Source organism: Vigna unguiculata, chromosome 3 (assembly GCF_037176805.1).
Source record: "Vigna unguiculata cultivar grain cowpea cultivar isolate G323 ecotype 2 chromosome 3, ASM3717680v1, whole genome shotgun sequence".
NCBI lineage: Eukaryota > Viridiplantae > Streptophyta > Magnoliopsida > Fabales > Fabaceae > Vigna > Vigna unguiculata.
The window spans coordinates 40,890,482-40,909,940 of NC_140794.1; the positions used below are offsets into that span (position 1 = coordinate 40,890,482).

The window sequence follows — 19,459 nt, forward strand, 5'->3', positions numbered from 1 at the left end:
AGTTGGAAGCCAGATGAAGTGGTCCTATAAGTAGGAGAAAGCTACCCAAGATGTTTCTGACCCATCACCAAAGAATTTTAATTGTTAAACGCATAAAGGTTAAAGGGAAGAATTGGATTATGAAACAATGTATGTGCCATGTCCCATTCCATAAAAAAGGTTGGTTAAGTTGTGAGACACATGGTCCTGTCTTTAGTGCTCTGTCGCTTTATAACAAAATTGCCCTCTTTGTAGATTTTCCACTTCATATGGAACATTATGTGCCAATTATTTGCTTTCTTATGTATGTTATTGTAAATGTTTTAAAACATTATCCACCAAGGCTTTCAACATGCTTATTGGAAGTGTTTGCTTACCAGTAAAGAATTTCGTTTGTGATGTTAGACTTTAGTAGACATAATTAATACAACTAATCTTTTTGTACATCTACACTTAAATGTTGTAATGGGACTAACCTGCTAACAAGTGAAGGTAGATGGGAAATTTAGATCCTACTGAAAATCAGAAACCAAGTCAAAATACAACAGAAACAATTCAAAGACACAGAGCCTTTCTCTACAGCATGGACCACTTTATATGACTAACTAAAACTATTTCAATGTCTCCAAAACAACCTTGCTTTCATGCTGTCGTGTGTCAATGCTGCCAGATATTCCATCCAGGGCAACCGATGCAGATACATTCAAATGCTTCTATCTAAGTATCGCTTATTTGAAATAATTGATGGGACATATAAAACTCTCACATAAGCAACTTGTGGAATAGGAAAAGAATTAGGACATACTTGGATAAACTTCTTCATGAACACTTCTAGACAAAGAAAATAGTATTTCATTTTCCCTTCTCATTTTTTCCTCCTAGAGCTACTTAAAGGAGAGATTTATCCAAACAAATCCTTACATTATGTTCAGAAGCCATCTTCTGTGTCCTTTTTTGTACATTAGACCTCTGAACAGAACTTCATCTATGAGCAGATGTGTGTGGCATGGGGTATGGCACAGGACCCAGGTTCATTGGGGCTCCAGGAACAACTGTCCCAGGAACCGGGGCACCGAGACCGTATGCCATGTGTGCCGGGGCAGGAAGGTTCACTGGGGTGCCAACTGCAGATACAAGGGGTCCTCCTATAGGTTGTCCTATGGTAGGAGCAGCATATATTCCTACACTTGGGGTAGCACTTGGGGTTGGAGGGGCTGGTTTCGTTGATTTTCCAGAGTGTGCTGCAGAACCATTTGTTTGGCCAGTGATTGGTCCTTGAGGTGCTGAAACATCTCCATTGTTCACACTGGTGATATCATGTATGCTGGATCGCCTTCTATCCTTGTTCATCGAGTTCAAACGAATGAAGTACTTTTGGGCATGGCTTGCAACTTGTGTAGGTGTTCTTGTCACTACAAAGTTCCTTGATATGCTTCGCCAGTCACCTTTTCCATATTTTTCCAAGCCTAGAAGAAATAACCTGTTCAAGCGAATCAATGTGTAATTATTAAAAACGAAAATTTTGACTGGAAGCATGTCAAGATACCAGAAGTGAAAGTACCAATGTAATGCACAATTGTCACATCTACATGCAACCAGATCCTTAGTTTTTAACTTCCAACAGAAGAAAAACCATATAACGATCAAGGATTTATCTAGTTCAAGATAGCCTCATTCCCTATACATGGACTAAAATTAACACTTTGCTTTGAAAATTATGACAGGCACTGGTACCATAAGCTCCAGCTTTAGTAGCTCTATGGTTATATGGTATTGACAGTCATATGATTCATCTTTATGATTAATAATTACTGAAAGTCATATAGACATGGCTAAACATCAAATTGAAAGCAAGAAAGATTCTATACATGTAGTGATAATTACACTTTATGCTCAGTTAACTTTGTTCTTAGATTAGAAATATAAGAAACCGAAACGTAATAAGAGAGAATATATCAGACATGAGAGAAAAATCAGAATGATAGTTATTAAAATTGAAATTTGAGTTAACAGGTGGGATCTCAAAAAAGGGGTACTGGTCTCCCAGATTTTTGTCTTGGTTGTCACTCTATAGGAGATAATGTTTCTCATTGTTGACATAATAGAATCAATTCAGGAAAACTGGTATGAATGAGGTAGAAGATTTGGTAGATGATCTTCGTGAAGAGTGGAACTCAGATGACAACTTCACAAGTGGATAATATGGATCTGAATAATAGAATTTTAGTTAGCAAAGAAACTGGTACAACAATAAGGATTTGAGAAGAAGAGCAGCAGGATTATATTACACAACAGATACAATAGCAGTGTTAAGGGTTCTGAGACCACACACCCCTTATGCAAAGAAGATAAGGATTGTGCTGAAACCAACATGACAACAGTTGTACAAAACGATATTCAATTGATCGATCAATCTTGGGTTGATCAATCTGAATAGGAGGAAGAAATTCAAGATGTAGTCAAAAAGCAAAATCAAAAAGAAGAAGCAAAATCTTCAAGTTTACAAGCCTCGGACTTGATCTAGGGCTGTTACTTCCTTAAAATCACCTTGACAAGTGGCAGAAGCACAATTTGGTGCCTATGTTCCATGAATATCTATCAATATGTTCTTATGAAGTTAAAGAAGGTGTGGACATTTTTTGTTGTAAAAATAGTTTATTACTAGAATAAAAATATCCTTAATATCTCTGTAGTGATGAGGAGAAAATATCTTTAAAATATTCCTATTGATTTCTTTAAAATCAGAAACATGTGCAAGTTCTCATATATCCCTTCATCATAGAAGACTTGAACATCCTTCATCCAACCTTATCAAATACTTCTTCATTTGTTTGCCAAAGTTGAGTATAGTTGTTCATGGGAAATAAGGGACCAACCACTAGAATGACTATGAATACATGAAGATTGGGCTTCTACTGACACCTTTGTCGGCCCAAAACACTCTTTACATGGGCCATCTCTGGTGGATTATAAATTTGTAGAATAGCAATAAGGCTATTGCTTTCTACACCCTATCATTCGGGATTTCATTTTCCGGAACATATTAAAACAGATATGGATTTTCTTTTTTCCGGAAGGCAATCACCTCTCTCATTATGGAAAAAAATTTCCAGAAGCTTTTTGATTGGGTGGAGAAGCTTTCGCCTAAGAATAATTGGAATCATAATTGGCAAAGTCAAAAATATTTAAGCTTGCAATTGGTAAGTAGTCTAAGATATTTGGGATTGTACTTGGTCCGAATAGAAATGTTTCTTCTTACACCCCATCAACCGGATTTTACTTTCCGGAACATACTAGACCAATCCCGGAAATATCTTTCCTGAAGACACTCATCCATCCCTTAATCCAGATCAAAATTTCCGAAAGCCTAGATGGGTGCAGAAAGAAACACCCGCCAAATAGACTAGGTTATTTGACCTTGTATTTGGACCTCATAGTCTAGGGTTGCCCTGCATGGACTTGTAAATAAATATTGGGGTTTTGGTAGGGTTTAAATTGGGTTCATCCAAGCCAAGAAACCCTAGGAACAAATGCCCCTTCTTCATATGCTGACACCTGACAGCTTAGTGAACTCGGAACTCCCTCTTTGTTGGAGTAGGTTCCTCTCCAAGATTCGAACTTAAGACATTAGATTCTTTGCAAGGCTATAATACTATTATTACGAAAAGGTTAACCTATTCGGACAAGATACAAAATCCCTTAACATCAAGGTACAATCACAAGGCGCACCATATGTAGTGAAGTGAAAAAAGTCAGAAAAACTACTCCAACAAGACATAGCCATACATGGTAGAATTTGTAACCAACTTGAGCAAGATAAGTGGATTGTTTTATTTTATCAAGAAATTGAGCTGGTGAAACAAATTAAATGACGTTTACATCATGGCAAATTCATCTCTGTACATGAACGTTTCGACAAAGACTATCCAACAGCTATATCTTCGAGGGTGCCTATATATATACATTGAAGAAGAGTCTTTGATAGACATAAATCATGTAGAAACATTCATTTTATGCATAAACCATACAAATTTTCTCTAATATATATCCTAGGAGTGTCTCCAATATGTTGTTTTACTTTCTTTTATAAAGATTTATTGATTGATAGGACTAAACTTAAATATGGGTTCAACATGACTATATTTTCCTTTGTATCCGTAAAGCTACATAGTTTATAGTAGACAATTATCTACAGTCAAGACTTCTTTTGAAGACAATGTTTGGGAAAGAATATACTCTACTTTTTGCTATATTAACAGTGTTTCTGTAACCATCATCTTCTGATATAACTATTATACATTCTTGAAGATTTTTTAGAAAAAATCATTTTAACATATCTAAGTCATTTGTATCTAGAACTTCTAAAACATTATCAATATGATATCCAGGTCTTATTGTGTCATATTCATAAGTTCTGACTTTGACTATAAAAGTAAACTGTCATGTAGATTACAAGTATGACTAAAGGAGAAAAATTTATAACACAAGTCCCGTTCACAAGCTGTGTCCATGATTTCAAAATGTAAAGGGATAAAAGGTATTTAAAAGAAGAAAACAAAAACAGGGAACCCACAACTTCTATCACCAAAAGACACAAATTTGAAAAATGAAATAACTGATTAACTTGTGGGGACCCAAAATCAGAAGTTTAACTATTTCATTATATATTGTATCTTTAGTAAGTCCACAACTTAAGACAACTGTTAGTATGGACGGACTACATTCTAGTTCTACTTTGGAATAAGCAGCACAAGTGTGCTTCTGATACATAAATTTGATTAGCTTAACCATCAAACAACCAAGATGCTGATTCTATAGCAGCATCATGTTACCGCTATTAACTTAGTTTGCTTCACACCAGACGGTATTAAACTACATCAGATATAAATTCAAAACAAATGAAGGAGAAATGAATATTTTTTAACTGCAGAATGGCCTTTCCAAAGGGAAGTCACCTCAAGTAATCTAGAGTATCATTGACAACAGTGACTTACATCATCAACCCGAAGGCATGTTCGCAACTGAAGAAGTCACCACATGGCCAACTTCACTTTTGGGGCATGGTTTTTTGGCTCAGGCAAGAGACTGTTTTAGTCTATTAACAATACTGCATTATACTTAAATATTTTCATTTCAAAAGTCCATAACTTCACCAAAAACTCTATGATTAACTGATAATCTAAACGGTTCTTCTCATTGCGTATTCTCTCATGTACACATCCCAAACTATCATCACGCATGTCACTTGCAAATTAGGTACTATTATTGCACCAATGAAGCATCAATACAATAAAAAATAAGTAAAATTTCAACTTAATATTCATGCCAAGCAATAGCTGAACTATGATTTTGACTTGCTCTTCCTCTAAACAGAAATGTAATCTGAATATATCTTGTCACCATCTCCAGATTATAAAAACCAATGCAGTTAACATAAAATTTGGTTCTTGAAAGTAGCAGCTTGTGATAGTTTATTTATTTATTTTCGGGAAGAGCATGCCTATTGAATTCCATCCATCAAATGACAAACTCTCAAAAACCAATGGAACACAGGTGCCCCTTCTAGGGAATAAAAGTATGTATTAACACAACAATATGTGTAAAACGATCTCAGTTTTAAGATCCCATAACCCAGATACTGAAGTTAACATAATCACTTGTTGCTAGCCCCCACAGCATTAACCTAGATGAAAAACAACTAGACGAGCATTTTTTTGGAAATCATGGAGCATGACAACAAAAGAAGTAACAAGTAAGCTTCCTGTCAGAATAGTGTCTCTTCCACAGTACGATCAAAGTGATATTTCTGGAAGAATCAAAGCCAAAATACTGTTTATAAACACAAACCAGTGGTGCAATCCACACAGATGACTAAAACAATCAAGGAGGAAGTATGGTTTAGTAAGATATTCTTGTTAAACAATTAGTATTAATAAGTCATGACATTTTAGACTGAATGGAAATAAGCTGACAAAGATCAGAACAAATAACTGGTTAACGCACACAAGGATCACTGACTATATAATCAGATTCAAGTTCTAAGTACTTAAAAAGCATATGGTTAAAAAAGAACAAACTTGATACAACAAATTCAAACAACGTCAAAATTAACAATAAGCAACCTGCCTAGTGCTGTTTACCATGTCTTATACTAGAATATATAGGTTTTCTGAATATTTAAGCAAAGAGAAACTAACCTGTGTTCATCCTCTGTCCATGCAATACCCTTTCGTCGTTCCTGATCTGATCTTGAAGCCTTATTTCCATGACTCGATTCATTGTTACTATTCCATGAACTGCCTCCCTTCTTGCCAGCTCCTTCATCACTAGCGTGGCTTGCTGAGCCCTCTGAAGGATAATTATAAGATGGCAAAGGTACGCAACCAGATTCAATCTGATTAACATCTTCAACCAAGAGCTCGTAGTGATGCTTAATCTCTTCCAAGGTTTTCCCTGGTACATCAGCCGCAATCTTCTCCCATCTGTCGGAAGCATCTTCAGGATGAATTGCCAAGGCATTTTCAAATGCTTTGTCCTGTTCTTTGCTCCACTCGGAGCTACTTCCGACTTCATCCGCAGTCATCTAGTCTTGTTTAAATCAACTATAGAGATTTGTTTCAAAAGGAGAGAAAGGTTTCTATATAACAGTTCAACAATCCACGTCAAACCCACACCTTAAACATCACAAACACACTGGTTTGTTTCATGGGAATAATGGATCTAGTTTATCTCTTTGAAGAAAACCTTACTATTACTTTGATCTTATGCTAAACTATTGCAGCAGATATGTTGCAATAAGTTCCAGTCCTGAAGTAGAATCAACAGAGACAGAAAATGCCACGAAGCAGAACAGATTTCAATACCAACTAAATCCCAAACGCTGAGGTATGTAAAATTTCAGTGGTGATTTTTGCTTCAGAATTGAAAAACTGGACTCTTGTGAATTGTTTACCTATTAATGAATGAAAAGGCAACAAAGTACAGTCAGAGCATGAGAAATATCTGATAATCATTAATACAAAAATGCAATACTTGGCATTTTAAGGGAAGTGAAAATATGGACATTGATGTGAAGTTAGTCAATGAGATGGTAATTAATTAGGGCTCTGGATTTCAAATACACGAAAGAGACATTTCATAAACAAACAAAGTAGAAAAACCGAGAAGTCCATAATTGATAACAAGGGCTTAAATTACTATATTCCATATGCAAAAAGGAAAAATAGATTATCCATATCTCTACTGATAAGAACAGTTTTAACAGCACAGGACCACAGAAATATATCTTTCCACCACCATAACTAAAACCTATAACAGTTGTAAATCTCACATTCACTGAACACATTCAACACCCTCATATTTTGTTTTTTATTCTTGCTATATCACTCTAAGTTTTAAGCCTACCCTAAAGACCAAATCAAGGTTCAGCCTGAATCATTAAGTGGTTGTCTGGATTACCGTTTCAGAGTCTTCAAACAAAAAGTCTCACTTTCCTATGCATTAAACCTAGAAGTAAGTCTTTTGTTCAATTGAGATTGAACTGAGTTTATTTTAATGTAAATGTTACACAAACACGCTCTAAGAATTCTAAAGTTGAAGTTTCAGAAAGACCAAAGGGTTATTTATGAGAACATTATAGTGATTGTCAAATGAGTTTAGGTCTTTACTTCCATTTTGGCCATCAATAAAACCATGGAAGAATCAGCTAAACAAATCCAATCTCAACATTTTTATCAAAAACCCTAGTAAGAACTCTGAACCCAATTCAACTTACCTCGGAAAAGTAAAATAAACGGCTGATGATTCCCTTCATTTGAGGTATAGCTATGCTTTTTTTTTTATCTGGGCTATAAAAGTGATTAGTAAGTAATCCCCTTAAAAACATAGTAGGCCAAAGGTACAACCAGCATTCCCAGGCTTCTGACACTCTAACTAACCAACCCAAGTCTGTCTTTCACACCATTTAACTGATTTAATTGACAGTCAAGTAAAAAGTTAAAAAACCTATTTCTGACAGTGAAGGGCTTGGTGTTCCTTGTTCCTTCAAAAGTTTGGTTAAAAAGAATATAAATTTCAAAACATTTCATTCTGATTTTAGAATTAATTTTAACCTATTTAAAGATAAAATGGAATTATTAATTATCCAACAAAGGCATATAAAGATAATCCAGATATTAAGGAAAAAAAAGGAGGAAATGATAAGAACCAGATTTAAGATAAAAAACCTTAACTGGGTAAGAATTTGTTAAGGGCAGAACTAGGAAATCATAAATGACATTGATGAGGGTTATCCTTAGATACCACAAAGAGATAGATGGGTCATAATTGGTCCCATCCCAACAACAGCTTTGCCACAAATAGGACAGCAGGGATTGAAAAAGCCAGAACCAAGTTGCAACCCACAGGAATCTGCAGGACGCATTAATATCTGACAGATGATTATACAACATGAAGAGAGAGAGAAAGAAAAGATTGAGGAATAAACCAAAAGGAAAGTTAGAGAGAGAAAAAGAACGAATTTTTTTGAACCCCTTTTGCTTTATTTTTCACATTCCAACAAAAATGAAAAATTGAAAATGATATCAAGTAGCAGAAGATCAGGTAATATAACAATCATAACATAGGATACGAGAGCATAAACAGCAGAAAAAGATTTAAATCTATTGCTACGAATTAGGGGAGTTTGTGAAAAATAATGAAAGCCAAGCTATTACCTTTTTCTTCCTTCTGGAGTGCTTGCTTCAATCTTTTTTATGCTAACTACCTACCTTCAGCTCACAGAGACTGTTGAACACAGAAAAGGGTCAAATAAAGCTGTATGGTCTATATATAGGTACTGAACTGGATCAGTATAATGCTTCTCTCTCATGATCCCTTTTTTTGGAGCTATGCACATTCTTTCTTTCTGTTTATCTTATCAGAACAGTAAATGCATACATTCCTATAAACTAATAATAAATGTGTGATGGTTTAAGAGAACTAATCATGAAGGATTGAATGTTATCTTTTAAACATATTATATTATTATTCATTATTAATGAAATTGAATAATAATCAATCAAAGGATGTTCCTTTTTTGGCTGTTTTGGATAAAGTCCTAGTTATTCACCAAAACCAGCCAAGTTGTAACACCTTGTGGAGAATCAATCATTGCCAACCACATCAGATGAAAGTCAAATTTTGCCGGCTAAAACGAAAGGCCGCAGAGACTGCACATGGTATGGGACATTCAATAATTATGTCTTTTTACATTCCTCAAGGCTGTAATTTATCATTTGAAAAATATGCTTGTAGCAAACGTGTAATTTTCTTATCTCATGGGCTAAAAATATTAATAGTTTTAAATAATACTGTGTGAATAATTTACACAATACTTAAAATACTTTTCCTGTACTTGGAATGAAGTGAAGAAAGAGACAATGGAAGAAATAATTTAAAATTGAATTGGAAAGAAAGTGAGAAGAAAGCAAAATATAGTCTTTTATATCAACAAGTTAACTTCTTTTCTTTTTCTCTTATAGAAACTGGTAGAGGGCTCAAAAGCGTCAAAGGAAGGGAAGGATATTTCAAGCTAATTTTGAGTTAATTCTTAGATTAGGAATGTTGTGTAACACTGGACTTTTCTTGAATTTTTTTGTAACTATTATTATGTTTGTACAAATAGAACCTATTATTTAGCATTTTATTTGTATTATATGCTGGTTGCTTATTAGATAGTTTTGTTGGATTATGGAACTAAATAGTTCAATAAGTTTATAGTATAAATATATATTCTTTTTACTTAAATAAAAACTTTGATTCATTTGTGATTAAAGATTTATGCCTTTGGTAAAAACTCTTCAATCACTGCACTTGGTTTTTATATTTGAATTTTTTTTAATTTGAAATGACTGAATTTTGGCAACTTAACAATTGTTTAGGGTTATGACTAATTTTTCACATTACACGTAGCTAATCTATCTTTTATTTTAAAATATATGCTATTTAAGTAAATTAAATTGTCTCATATGATTTAAGAGTTGAAACTAAAAATAATTTAAATATATATTTTTTCAGTTTGATTCATATAAAATAGTGTTTCATCTTATATGTAAGTCCCATTTTTTTCAGCTTAATAAGTGATTTGGGTCTGGCCTTTTCGTGGGTCCAAGGCCAGCCCATTAGGGGGACCCAATACCCCTTTCCAGCCTCTAACTCCTTTCATTTTGTCTCATTTCTAGAAATCAGCTCTCTCTTCCTCTCTTTTCTCCACCAAAGTGCCCTGCTAGGATTTTTAGCAAGCATTCTCTATGAGCTAAGTTACGAGTTCCTTCCAAGTAAGTAATCCCCTCAGTCTTTGTTTCACTTCGTCTTTTAGCTCAAAAGCTTTGGTTTCACCTAAGTCTTGACCTTGGTCTCATTTTTGTCCCCTTATACTTCTGTTTTCAGCTTCCTAAGCTGCTTGGTTACTGTTGCTCCTCTACTAAACATCCTATTCGTAGCTTTCAGCTTAAAAAGGTAAGGAAAGCTAGGTTCTTTTTCGCGTTTTTGAAATATGTGGTTTGTTTTCGTTTCTGTTTTATGGTTAAATGATTGGAAAATGTTAGTTTTGGTATATTTCTAAGTTAGGGGTTCAAAAATTCATGAAACTGTGATGTTTGACGACATTTCTCATATTCTGATGCGCCGCACAGTCGCTGGGCGAGTTCCCTGGCTCGTTGGGTGATTGTGTATTTTTCTGATATGCGCAGTTTTACTAAAATTGACTTTCCTGACTCATTAACCGTTGGATTGAGCTCAAATTTTGACATTTGGTTCATAACATGCTATTTTATGGTTTGACCGGTTGGATCGTCGATTAGATGTCTGTAGCTTGAGAAATGTGTTACGCATTACTGCATGGATTTTGGTTTTGTGATAATAAATTTTCTTAGAAATTTTGGTGTAAGAATTATGATTGTTTGTTGTGCTTGATTGTATGGAATTGTACGTACTTAAATGTTGGCACTCATTTATTTGGGATGAATACTATTTTGTGATATATGTATGTCTTGGTATGCATTTATAAAGTATGAGATTAAATGAAATCTTGTTATGTTGAGTATGAAATGGAAAACATGACTTGTTTGATTGGTGGTGGATTGGCATGAGACTTGAATGATTGAGAAGGCATGTGAAAATTGTTGGTAAAAGAGTTTCAAGGGAAACTCTTGGTGATGGTGGTTAGTGTATACCTTGATATAGGAGATGTCTAGATAAAGGAATGTATCTTGAACTCTAATAATCGTTCACGCTCACATAGAGCAGAACGATTTATGTGGTGAGAGTGACAGGAGGTCCTAGTCTTGGGACATATTGGGCCCAAGACATTAGAGGATTAACCCTGTGTGTGGTTGGGTGATAACCCCTTGCGTCTAGACTCTATAGAGTTTAGAAGCCAACACAGGCGCATACTTCCTTTAGAATTCTATATCAAGAGTATGATCCGGATATTGAGTTAGAAAGTCTTTTAATTGTTTGTTTTCATATGTTTTGCGTGTTTGTTGCTTTGCTTATCTATAACCTGCTTTATAATTTGTTTGCTCAATAACATGTTAAATATTTTACTCTAGCTTACTCTTTCTCTTTGTGTCTGTTCTCTTCTTTGGCTTTTCCCTTTTGCGATGATCACCAAATCCTTTGTGTGAACAGATGTGGAGACTCTTGGTGATCGTGATGTTGGCGGGGAGGCTGTGATGTAGTTAGGCTTCCTATATCCTTTATTGCTCATTGTTGAGCATTTCTTCTTGTGTAGTTTTATTTTGTAGTTTCTTACTCTTTGGGCAAATTTCCAGTTTAATCTAATATGTGTTTGGATTCTTCTCATGGCATTATGTTTGTGTCTTTGAGCTTCCATTCCAGTATAATTTGGGATAACTATAAAAGGTTATTCTAATATACTTTACATCGGTGCTCTATGTTATACTATAAACATGAGGCGTTCTATAAATTAGAATTATTCTACTAAATGAGGATGTTACATTTATGGTATCAGAGCAGTTCGTCCTTAAAATGACCTGAGGGTCATGGGTTTGTGATGTCTTGTAGGCTTAAGTATTCAAGTTTATTCGAGCTTGTTTGTGGAACTAAAAGCATCAAGAACAGAAAACGTCCTGATAAAGTTATGAGGGTGCACACTCATGATTATATCCAAGATAATTTTTCCTTTCTTAAAAGGGTTGGGAAGAAGGGAATTAGAATTATCATTTGAATTTTGTCTTTTATACTTTTTTTTGTCATGTTTGTGCCTCTATTGTTTGTGTCTGGTGTCTGTGATGGGAGAGGAATGCAGATTCAAGGTCAAGCTTGACCTGTTTACCTTTTTAACGGTTGAGTAAGGCCCTTGGGATAATCTTTTGCTTCAAAGATATGAAGTGGTGGTAGGTGGTGTATCGGTGGATGAGGAAAGCTAAGTTTTAGTTTATGGGCTGAGAAGTGAAGTTGGTGTTCAGTAGTAACACTTTGGACTAAGGAAGCTGCAAGGACAGATTCTGAGATCGTATACCACAAGTTTAACAAGAGGAGTTGAGTTTAGGGGCGAGAATTAGAGAAGATATCGGCGTGTGTTCATGTAGTAAGGTTTGAGAAATCAACTTGATTTTTTTTACATCTCGATAATGTTTAAGTTCAAAGGTGGAAGTTGTTGAAAGCTTGAGGTTAAAGCTAAGGAAGCTAAAGATCATGAGGTTTATAAGGATGGCAAACCCTCTGATGGGAGGTTAAGTTGAGGCAGAATTTGGAAGAATAATAAAGCAAGAATAGAAAGTATATTCTAAGTAAGGTGGCTCACATGTGAGATAGGTTTGACCTTGGATATAAGACGAAAGATTTCGCATACCAGAAGGAGAGGCACGTCTTTAAGGGTTATTCTTGTATGGAAGAACAACCAATGATGTCAGAGCATAATGATGGAGGAGATGAAAAGAAGAGTTTTGAGTTGTTGACAAAGTGTCAACGATGGGTGATGTTAAGGTGATTAGCATGAATAATCTCATTCAAAAATACAAGTTACAAAAGTGATGCTTGGACTGATAGTCGGTTTTTCTTGGGGTCGTATACCTCTTGGTGTCGCCAATATAGTGAATGAGTCATGGTTATATGCAAGAGAGAGTAAGAATTAAGATGGTGGTTTCACAACAGTTATAGTCAAGTGAAGATTGCTCAAGTATGTGGTTTATCCTATGGTGATCAAAGGACTCAAATTCAAAGTTGATTTGAATTGTTCTCTTAGTAAGGTTGGGATATAATATCAAGGATAAATTAGTTGTTTTTCCAAGTCTCATTCCTATGGGATGTGATACCCAACAAAGTGATGTTCTTTGGTTCAAGGAGATAGGTCATTGGTTGTGTATCAAGTGAGGGACAAGTTGAAGGGTGGAGGCAGAATGTCATGTGAATCAAAATTATCTGATAAAGACAAGCGAATAATAGACGGAAAGGATCTTAGTGGTAGAAGAGTTTATAGACGTATTCTAAAGTAGATATTAGAATTTCTGCTTTGGAGTGGTGAAGTTCACTTATGCATTAGTGACTAAGGTAGAACTTGTGCTAATAATTCCTAATTGGATGATTTACACTGGGAGTGTGAAGTAAGAGAACCAAGTGAAAGCGTTGTTGGAGACATAATGGTATAGACTTAATATAATCCCTGAAATGACAGCAAGTTTAGCGGATCTTTAAAGAGAAGTTACGATGTGTCAAACCATTCAAGAAGAGTATTGACTAAGGTTGGAATGGCTAGTAGGACATACAATTTTAAAAAGGGTGGATACAATGTTGAGAAAAAGTAATGCTAAGGCTATAAAAAGGAGACTTTTAAAGAGTTTTGCAAGTTCTATAGAGTTTTTGGACGAAGGTTTCTCAATAATAATTGCTTTCTTATCATGGCAGACAGGAAAGAATAATCATTTTAAGTAAACAAATAAGTGACTTTGTGTATGGATCAGAGTAGCGCAACGGAATGGTGGCAAGCGATGCTTATGAATAGTAAGAGGTGCGTGAAAAGAACTATCTTACTCATGACCTAGTGGTCGCACAATAACTAGTTCTTTAAAAACAACAAATGTGTATGAGTTAAAAGTGTTCAATGAACATTCAGAGTTGGAAGTGTGGAGTTGCATAGAGGAAGTTGGACAAGAGAAATAGAAGACCGTTGAGTTATGGTTTCAAGTTAAGGTGGCAACCTAGAAATGAGGAAGTAAGAGTAGATGTTGCGCTAGAGAAGAGAATTCAAGATCTTAGCTTGACGAGGTAAGGGTAAGAGTTAGCGGAGAAGTTTAAGTGTTAGAGTTGGGAAGAGAAGATTTGAGGAGATTTCATTGGTCTAGTCACCTAACTAGAACTAGTGAGTTTCTAAAAAAGGTTGGGAAAAAGGATGAATCGGACAATCCTAGTTTGAGATGTATCAAAGGATTGCTAGGTACTGGTTAAACTTGTGATTTCAAGTTATGAAAAGATGTGGTCCTAAGGACACGTGGGAGAGATAACTACAAGTTAGTGGATTAGAAATGAAGATGGAGTGCTAGAATGAGTTTGGGAGCCGCGATAATTGGAATTTAGAAGTGGGGGAGCATTGTTATGGGCTTTGTTATCCAGTGGCCCAAATTAGTAAAGGAAGCATGATGTATGTGGATAACTGTGAATAAAGGTGACCAATGGTGTTGATGTTTGGCAGTAAGCCAGGTATAGCATGTGATTAAGTCGGTTGGATGGTACTTCAAGGTAGCAATAAGGTGGTGTGAATTGACAACTAACATGTTTTAATTCGAGACCTAAGTTTATGAGACTTTGGTAAAAACCTACAAAAGGTAATATAGAGCATATGGAAAAGTGAGTCAGTATATCAAATACAAATTGGTTGGTGGGACATAAAGGATCCTTCAAGCTTTAGGTTTGAAGTTGAGAAGTTTCTTTGGGAGCAGTGGCTCAACCAAACTACATTATTTAACACCATATCACATAGCAGAGAGGTAATAATTCCAATTAGTTATCGTGTGGAGGTCGATCAGTCTTGTCAAGGTCATCTAGGATTGGAGGACGGGTGACTCTACATGGGAGTTAGAGGAGGACATGAGGAAGTCATATAATTTTCGAGGTCAAAAATTTTTGTTGTTGGGAAGATTGTAAGCCCCATTTTTTTTCAGCTTAATAAGTGATTTGGGCCTGGACTTTTCGTGGGCCAAAGGCTAGCCAATTAGGGGGACCCAATACCCCTTTCCAGCCCCTAACCCCTTTCATTCTATCTCATTTCCAGAAATCAGCTCTCTCCCCCTCTCTTTTCTCCACCAAAGTGCTCTGCTAGGATTTTTAGCAAGCATTCTCTATGGGCTAAGTTACGAGTTCCTTCCAAGTAAGTAATCCCCTCAGTCTTTGTTTCACTTCGTCTTTTAGCTCATAAGCTTTGGTTTCACCTAAGTCTTGACCTTGGTCTTATTTTTGTCCCCTTATACTTCTGTTTTCAGCTTCCTAAGCTGCTTGGTCACTGTTGCTCCTCTACTAAACATCCTATTCGTAGCTTTCAGTTTAAAAAGGTAAGGGAAGCTAGGTTCTTTTTCGCGTTTTTGAAATATGTGGTTTGTTTTCGTTTCTGTTTTATGGTTAAATGATTAGAAAATGTTATTTTTGGTATATTTCTGAGTTAGGGGTTCAAATATTCATGAAACTGTGATGTTTGACATCATTTCTCATATTCTGATATGTCGCACAGTCACTGGGCGAGTTCCTTGGCTCACTGGGCGACTGTGTATTTTTCTGATATGCGCACTTTTAGTAAAATTGACTTTCTTGACTCATTAACTGTTGGATTGAGCTCAAATTTTGACATTTGGTTCATAACATGCTATTTTATGGTTTGACTGGTTGGATCGTCGATTAGATGTCTGTAGCTTGAGAAATGTGTTACGCATTACTGCAGGGATTTTGGTTTTGTGATAATAAATTTTCTTAGGAATTTTGGTGTAAGAACTATGGTTGTGTGTTGTGCTTGATTGTATGGAATTGGAGGTACTTAAATGTTGGCACTCATTTATTTGGGATGAATACTATTTTGTGATATTTGTATGTCTTGGTATGCATTTATAAAGTATGAGATTAAATGAAATCTTGTTATGTTGAGTATGAAATGAAAAATATGACTTGTTTGATTGGTGGTGGATTGGCATGAGACTTGAATGATTGAGATGACATGTGAAAATAGTTGGTAAAAGAGTTTCAAGGGAAACTCTTGGTGATGGTGGTTAGTGTATACCTTGATATAGGAGATGTCTAGATAAAGGAATGTATCTTGAACTCTAATAATCGTTCACGCTCACATAGAGCAGAACGATTTATGTGATGAGAGTGACAGGAGGTCCTAGTCTTGGGACATATTGGGCCCAAGACATTAGAGGATTAACCATGTGTGTGGTTAGGTGATAACCCCTTGCGTCTAGACTCTACAGAGTTTAGAAGCCAACACAGGCGCATACTTCCTTTAAAATTCTATATCAAGAGTATGATCCGGATATTGAGTTAGAAAGTCTTTTAATTGTTTGCTTTCATATGTTTTGCGTGCTTGTTGCTTTTCTTGTCTATAACCTGCTTTATAATTTGTTTGCTCAATAACATGTTAAATATTTTACTCTGGCTTACCCTTTCTCTTTGTGTCTGTTCTCTTCTTTGGCTTTTTCCTTTTGCGATGATCACCAAATCCTTTGTGTGAACAGATGTGGAGACTCTTGGTGATCGTGATGTTGGCGGGGAGGCTGCGATGTAGTTAGGCTTCCTTGATCCTTTATTGCTCATTGTTGAGCATTTCTTCTTGTGTAGTTTTATTTTGTAGTTTCTTACTCTTTGAGCAAATTTCCAGTTTAATCTAATATGTGTTTGGATTCTTCTTATGACATTATGTTTGTGTCTTTGAGCTTCCATTCCAGTATAATTTGGGATAACTGTAAAAGGTTAATTCTAATATACTCTACGTCGGTGCTCTATGTTATACTATAAACATGAGGCGTTCTATAAATTAGAATTATTCTACTAAATTGAGATGTTACACTATATAATTGTGCATTCAAATCTATGTGTGCAATAAGATGTATCTATGCCATATTTTTTTTTATAATGTGTCTTTAGATTTTATTCGTTTCGAGTTATTTTTCTCTGTTTATTGTTGAATTTAGTCTTTCTATTTATGCTTTAATTTTGGTCCTCTCTAAATTGAATTGAATTGTTCTTGTAATTACTAATCCAAATTGAGTCAGGTTGTTGAAGTTCATGAGATTTCTAATGTTTTTTTTACTTTTGTAATACTTGTTTGCTCCTATAAAATTATTTAAAAACGTTTGAGTGTTTTTGTAAATATTAAAATGTTTAAGGAGTTGTTACCGATATAAAATACTAAAAGGAGAAAAATACTGGGCAAAAGTAGAAAAGAAGAGAATATAAAGGCTACAATACATTATACATATATGAAAAGTTTAGAGGTCAAAGTGTAAAAAGCTTAAAATATAATAACAAGTTAGGGCTTAAATATGTTTCTTCTCTATAATAAATTGTTAGATTTTATTTTTAATTTTTTCTTTCTTAATAAATTTTATATTCTGTTTTTTATATCTAAAAATTTAGATGGTATTTTGAACAATAAAATAAAATTATATGAATGGCCCTTTTAGAAACTAATAATAAAATAAAATGATTATTATAGGACGAAAAGGTTCAAACAATTTAGGGGAAAAATTGTAAAATATGATCATTTTATTAAAGATAAAAAGCAAATTTAACCCAAAAAAGTTAAAGTTGATTAAAAAAATGAAAATCATTTGCCTTTGATCTTGTTATACTTGTCTCTTGTAGTTTTTGTCTTTCCTTCCTTGACATTTTTTTAATTTAATAAATTTCATATATTTTAACTTATTTTTTATCTTTCAAAAATTTTAGTTTTTAAAATTTTTTTTATCAAACTCTTTAATATTTATTGGTTGATTATTATTTTTATCTGTAAACTATACTCTAATTTTAGTTTTAATCTCTATTTCAAAATTTGATCTGGTTCCTTATATTTAAAAAATATATTATTTACCTAATGTGATGTTTACGCATATTTTTATGTGTCAAACAGGATAACCATCATTTTTTAACACATGATACTATTTTTAATTGAACTTTTATAGATGTGTTCAAGACAAAAATTCAATATCACAAATTTCCATCTCCACCTCCCATCACTACCATACACCACACTCCACCGCCAACCCTTATACCACCACCACCTTCATCTTCCACCATTCACACAATTATCACAAAAACACATAGCACCAATTATCATATTCACCTTCATTTATACACTTCACGCATACAGCGAAAACATTTCCAACGTTCCAAACACCTCCATTCATCCTCCAAGCCACTCCACCTTCACTCTCCAAATTCTGAAAACACCACAACTCTTCCTTTTCAACCTCTCAATCAACCCATTTTCATCATCCAATTTCTTTATTACAATCACCATCAACACGCCCAACACTCATTCCATCTTCCCCAATTCATATGCCAAACGCCACACACACAAATTAACCCATCACACATATGAAACACACATCCTACATGCATCTTATTCATCACTTCCAATCTCAATAGAAAACATAGTAAATGCCAACATAGAAGCACTCAATTGTTAGAAATTTTATTTTTAGTGTGGGCTATGCATATTATTTATACTACTTATTTACATTTAGTTGGACTGAATAGAACTAATCTAATTTTAACAGGTCTTTAGACTACCAGTGGTGAAACTGATATGGGCTTAAATAAGTGGAAACAAATTTTGGCCCGTAAGGGGTTAATGGAGACGCTAACCGGATTAAAATCAAAAGGATGATCATGATATGCCAAATTAGAAACATATGTCTCTTTTTCTCCTCAAAAGAATATCAAGTCCTATTAAGGAATTTAGTAATTTGGCTGAGGAAGATCATTGCACCAAAAGACTATTTCGGTACAACCTTTAGTTAATACCAATCTCAACAAAAAACAAAATACATGTCAACAGAGAAGCACTCAATTGTTAGAAATTTTATTTTTTAATGTGGGCTATACATATTATTTAAAGCATTTATATTAGTTATTTACATCTAGTTAGGCTCAATAAAAGTGATCTAATTTTAGTAGGTATTTAGACTACTAGGTGAAACTGATATGAGCTTAAATAAGTAGGAAGCATATTTGGTGTGTAAGGGGTTAATGTTAATCCTAAATAGGTTTAAAATCAAAAGGATGATCATGGTCCCCAAGATACCAAATTAGAAACATATGTCTCTCTGTCTCCCTATAGTAGAAGAATATCAAGTCCTATTGAGGAATTTAGTAATTTGGCTAAGAATTGCACCAAAAGAGTATTCTACTACAAACTTTAGTTAATACCAAAATGGAGACGGGTATGTTTTAGAACACAAAAGATATTGATAATTTGATGCAATGATTGTTT

General features: G+C 34.6%; 1 protein-coding gene across 4 annotated transcripts; it reads right to left on the reverse strand.

The window, feature by feature from the left end:
• Positions 1–472: 472 nt before the first annotated feature.
• On the reverse strand, positions 473–8,957 carry LOC114178016 (transcription factor SRM1-like). 4 transcript variants are annotated; one of them, XM_028063681.2, is made up of 4 exons: positions 8,694–8,901; positions 8,281–8,388; positions 6,177–6,931; positions 473–1,459 (listed from the first exon to the last, which is right to left on the reverse strand). In XM_028063681.2, the coding sequence occupies exons 3-4, from the start codon at positions 6,560–6,562 to the stop codon at positions 961–963; spliced, it is 885 nt and encodes a 294-aa protein (XP_027919482.1). In that variant the 5' UTR covers positions 6,563–6,931; positions 8,281–8,388; positions 8,694–8,901; the 3' UTR covers positions 473–960. The 4 variants fall into 4 exon arrangements, with proteins under 4 accessions (XP_027919482.1, XP_027919479.1, XP_027919478.1 ...); XM_028063678.2 differs by having other exon boundaries at positions 8,211–8,388; XM_028063677.2 differs by lacking the exon at positions 8,281–8,388 and having other exon boundaries at positions 8,694–8,957.
• Positions 8,958–19,459: the final 10,502 nt, after the last annotated feature.

Bases quoted from the DNA above. Each gene is read 5' to 3' on its own strand.
- LOC114178016 (XM_028063677.2), bottom strand. From the start codon at position 6,562: ATGACTGCGGATGAAGTCGGAAGTAGCTCCGAGTGGAGCAAAGAACAG. The intron at 1,460-6,176 runs GTTAGTTTCTCT...TCGCTTGAACAG, and splicing joins TGGACAGAGGATGAACACAG to GTTATTTCTTCTAGGCTTGG.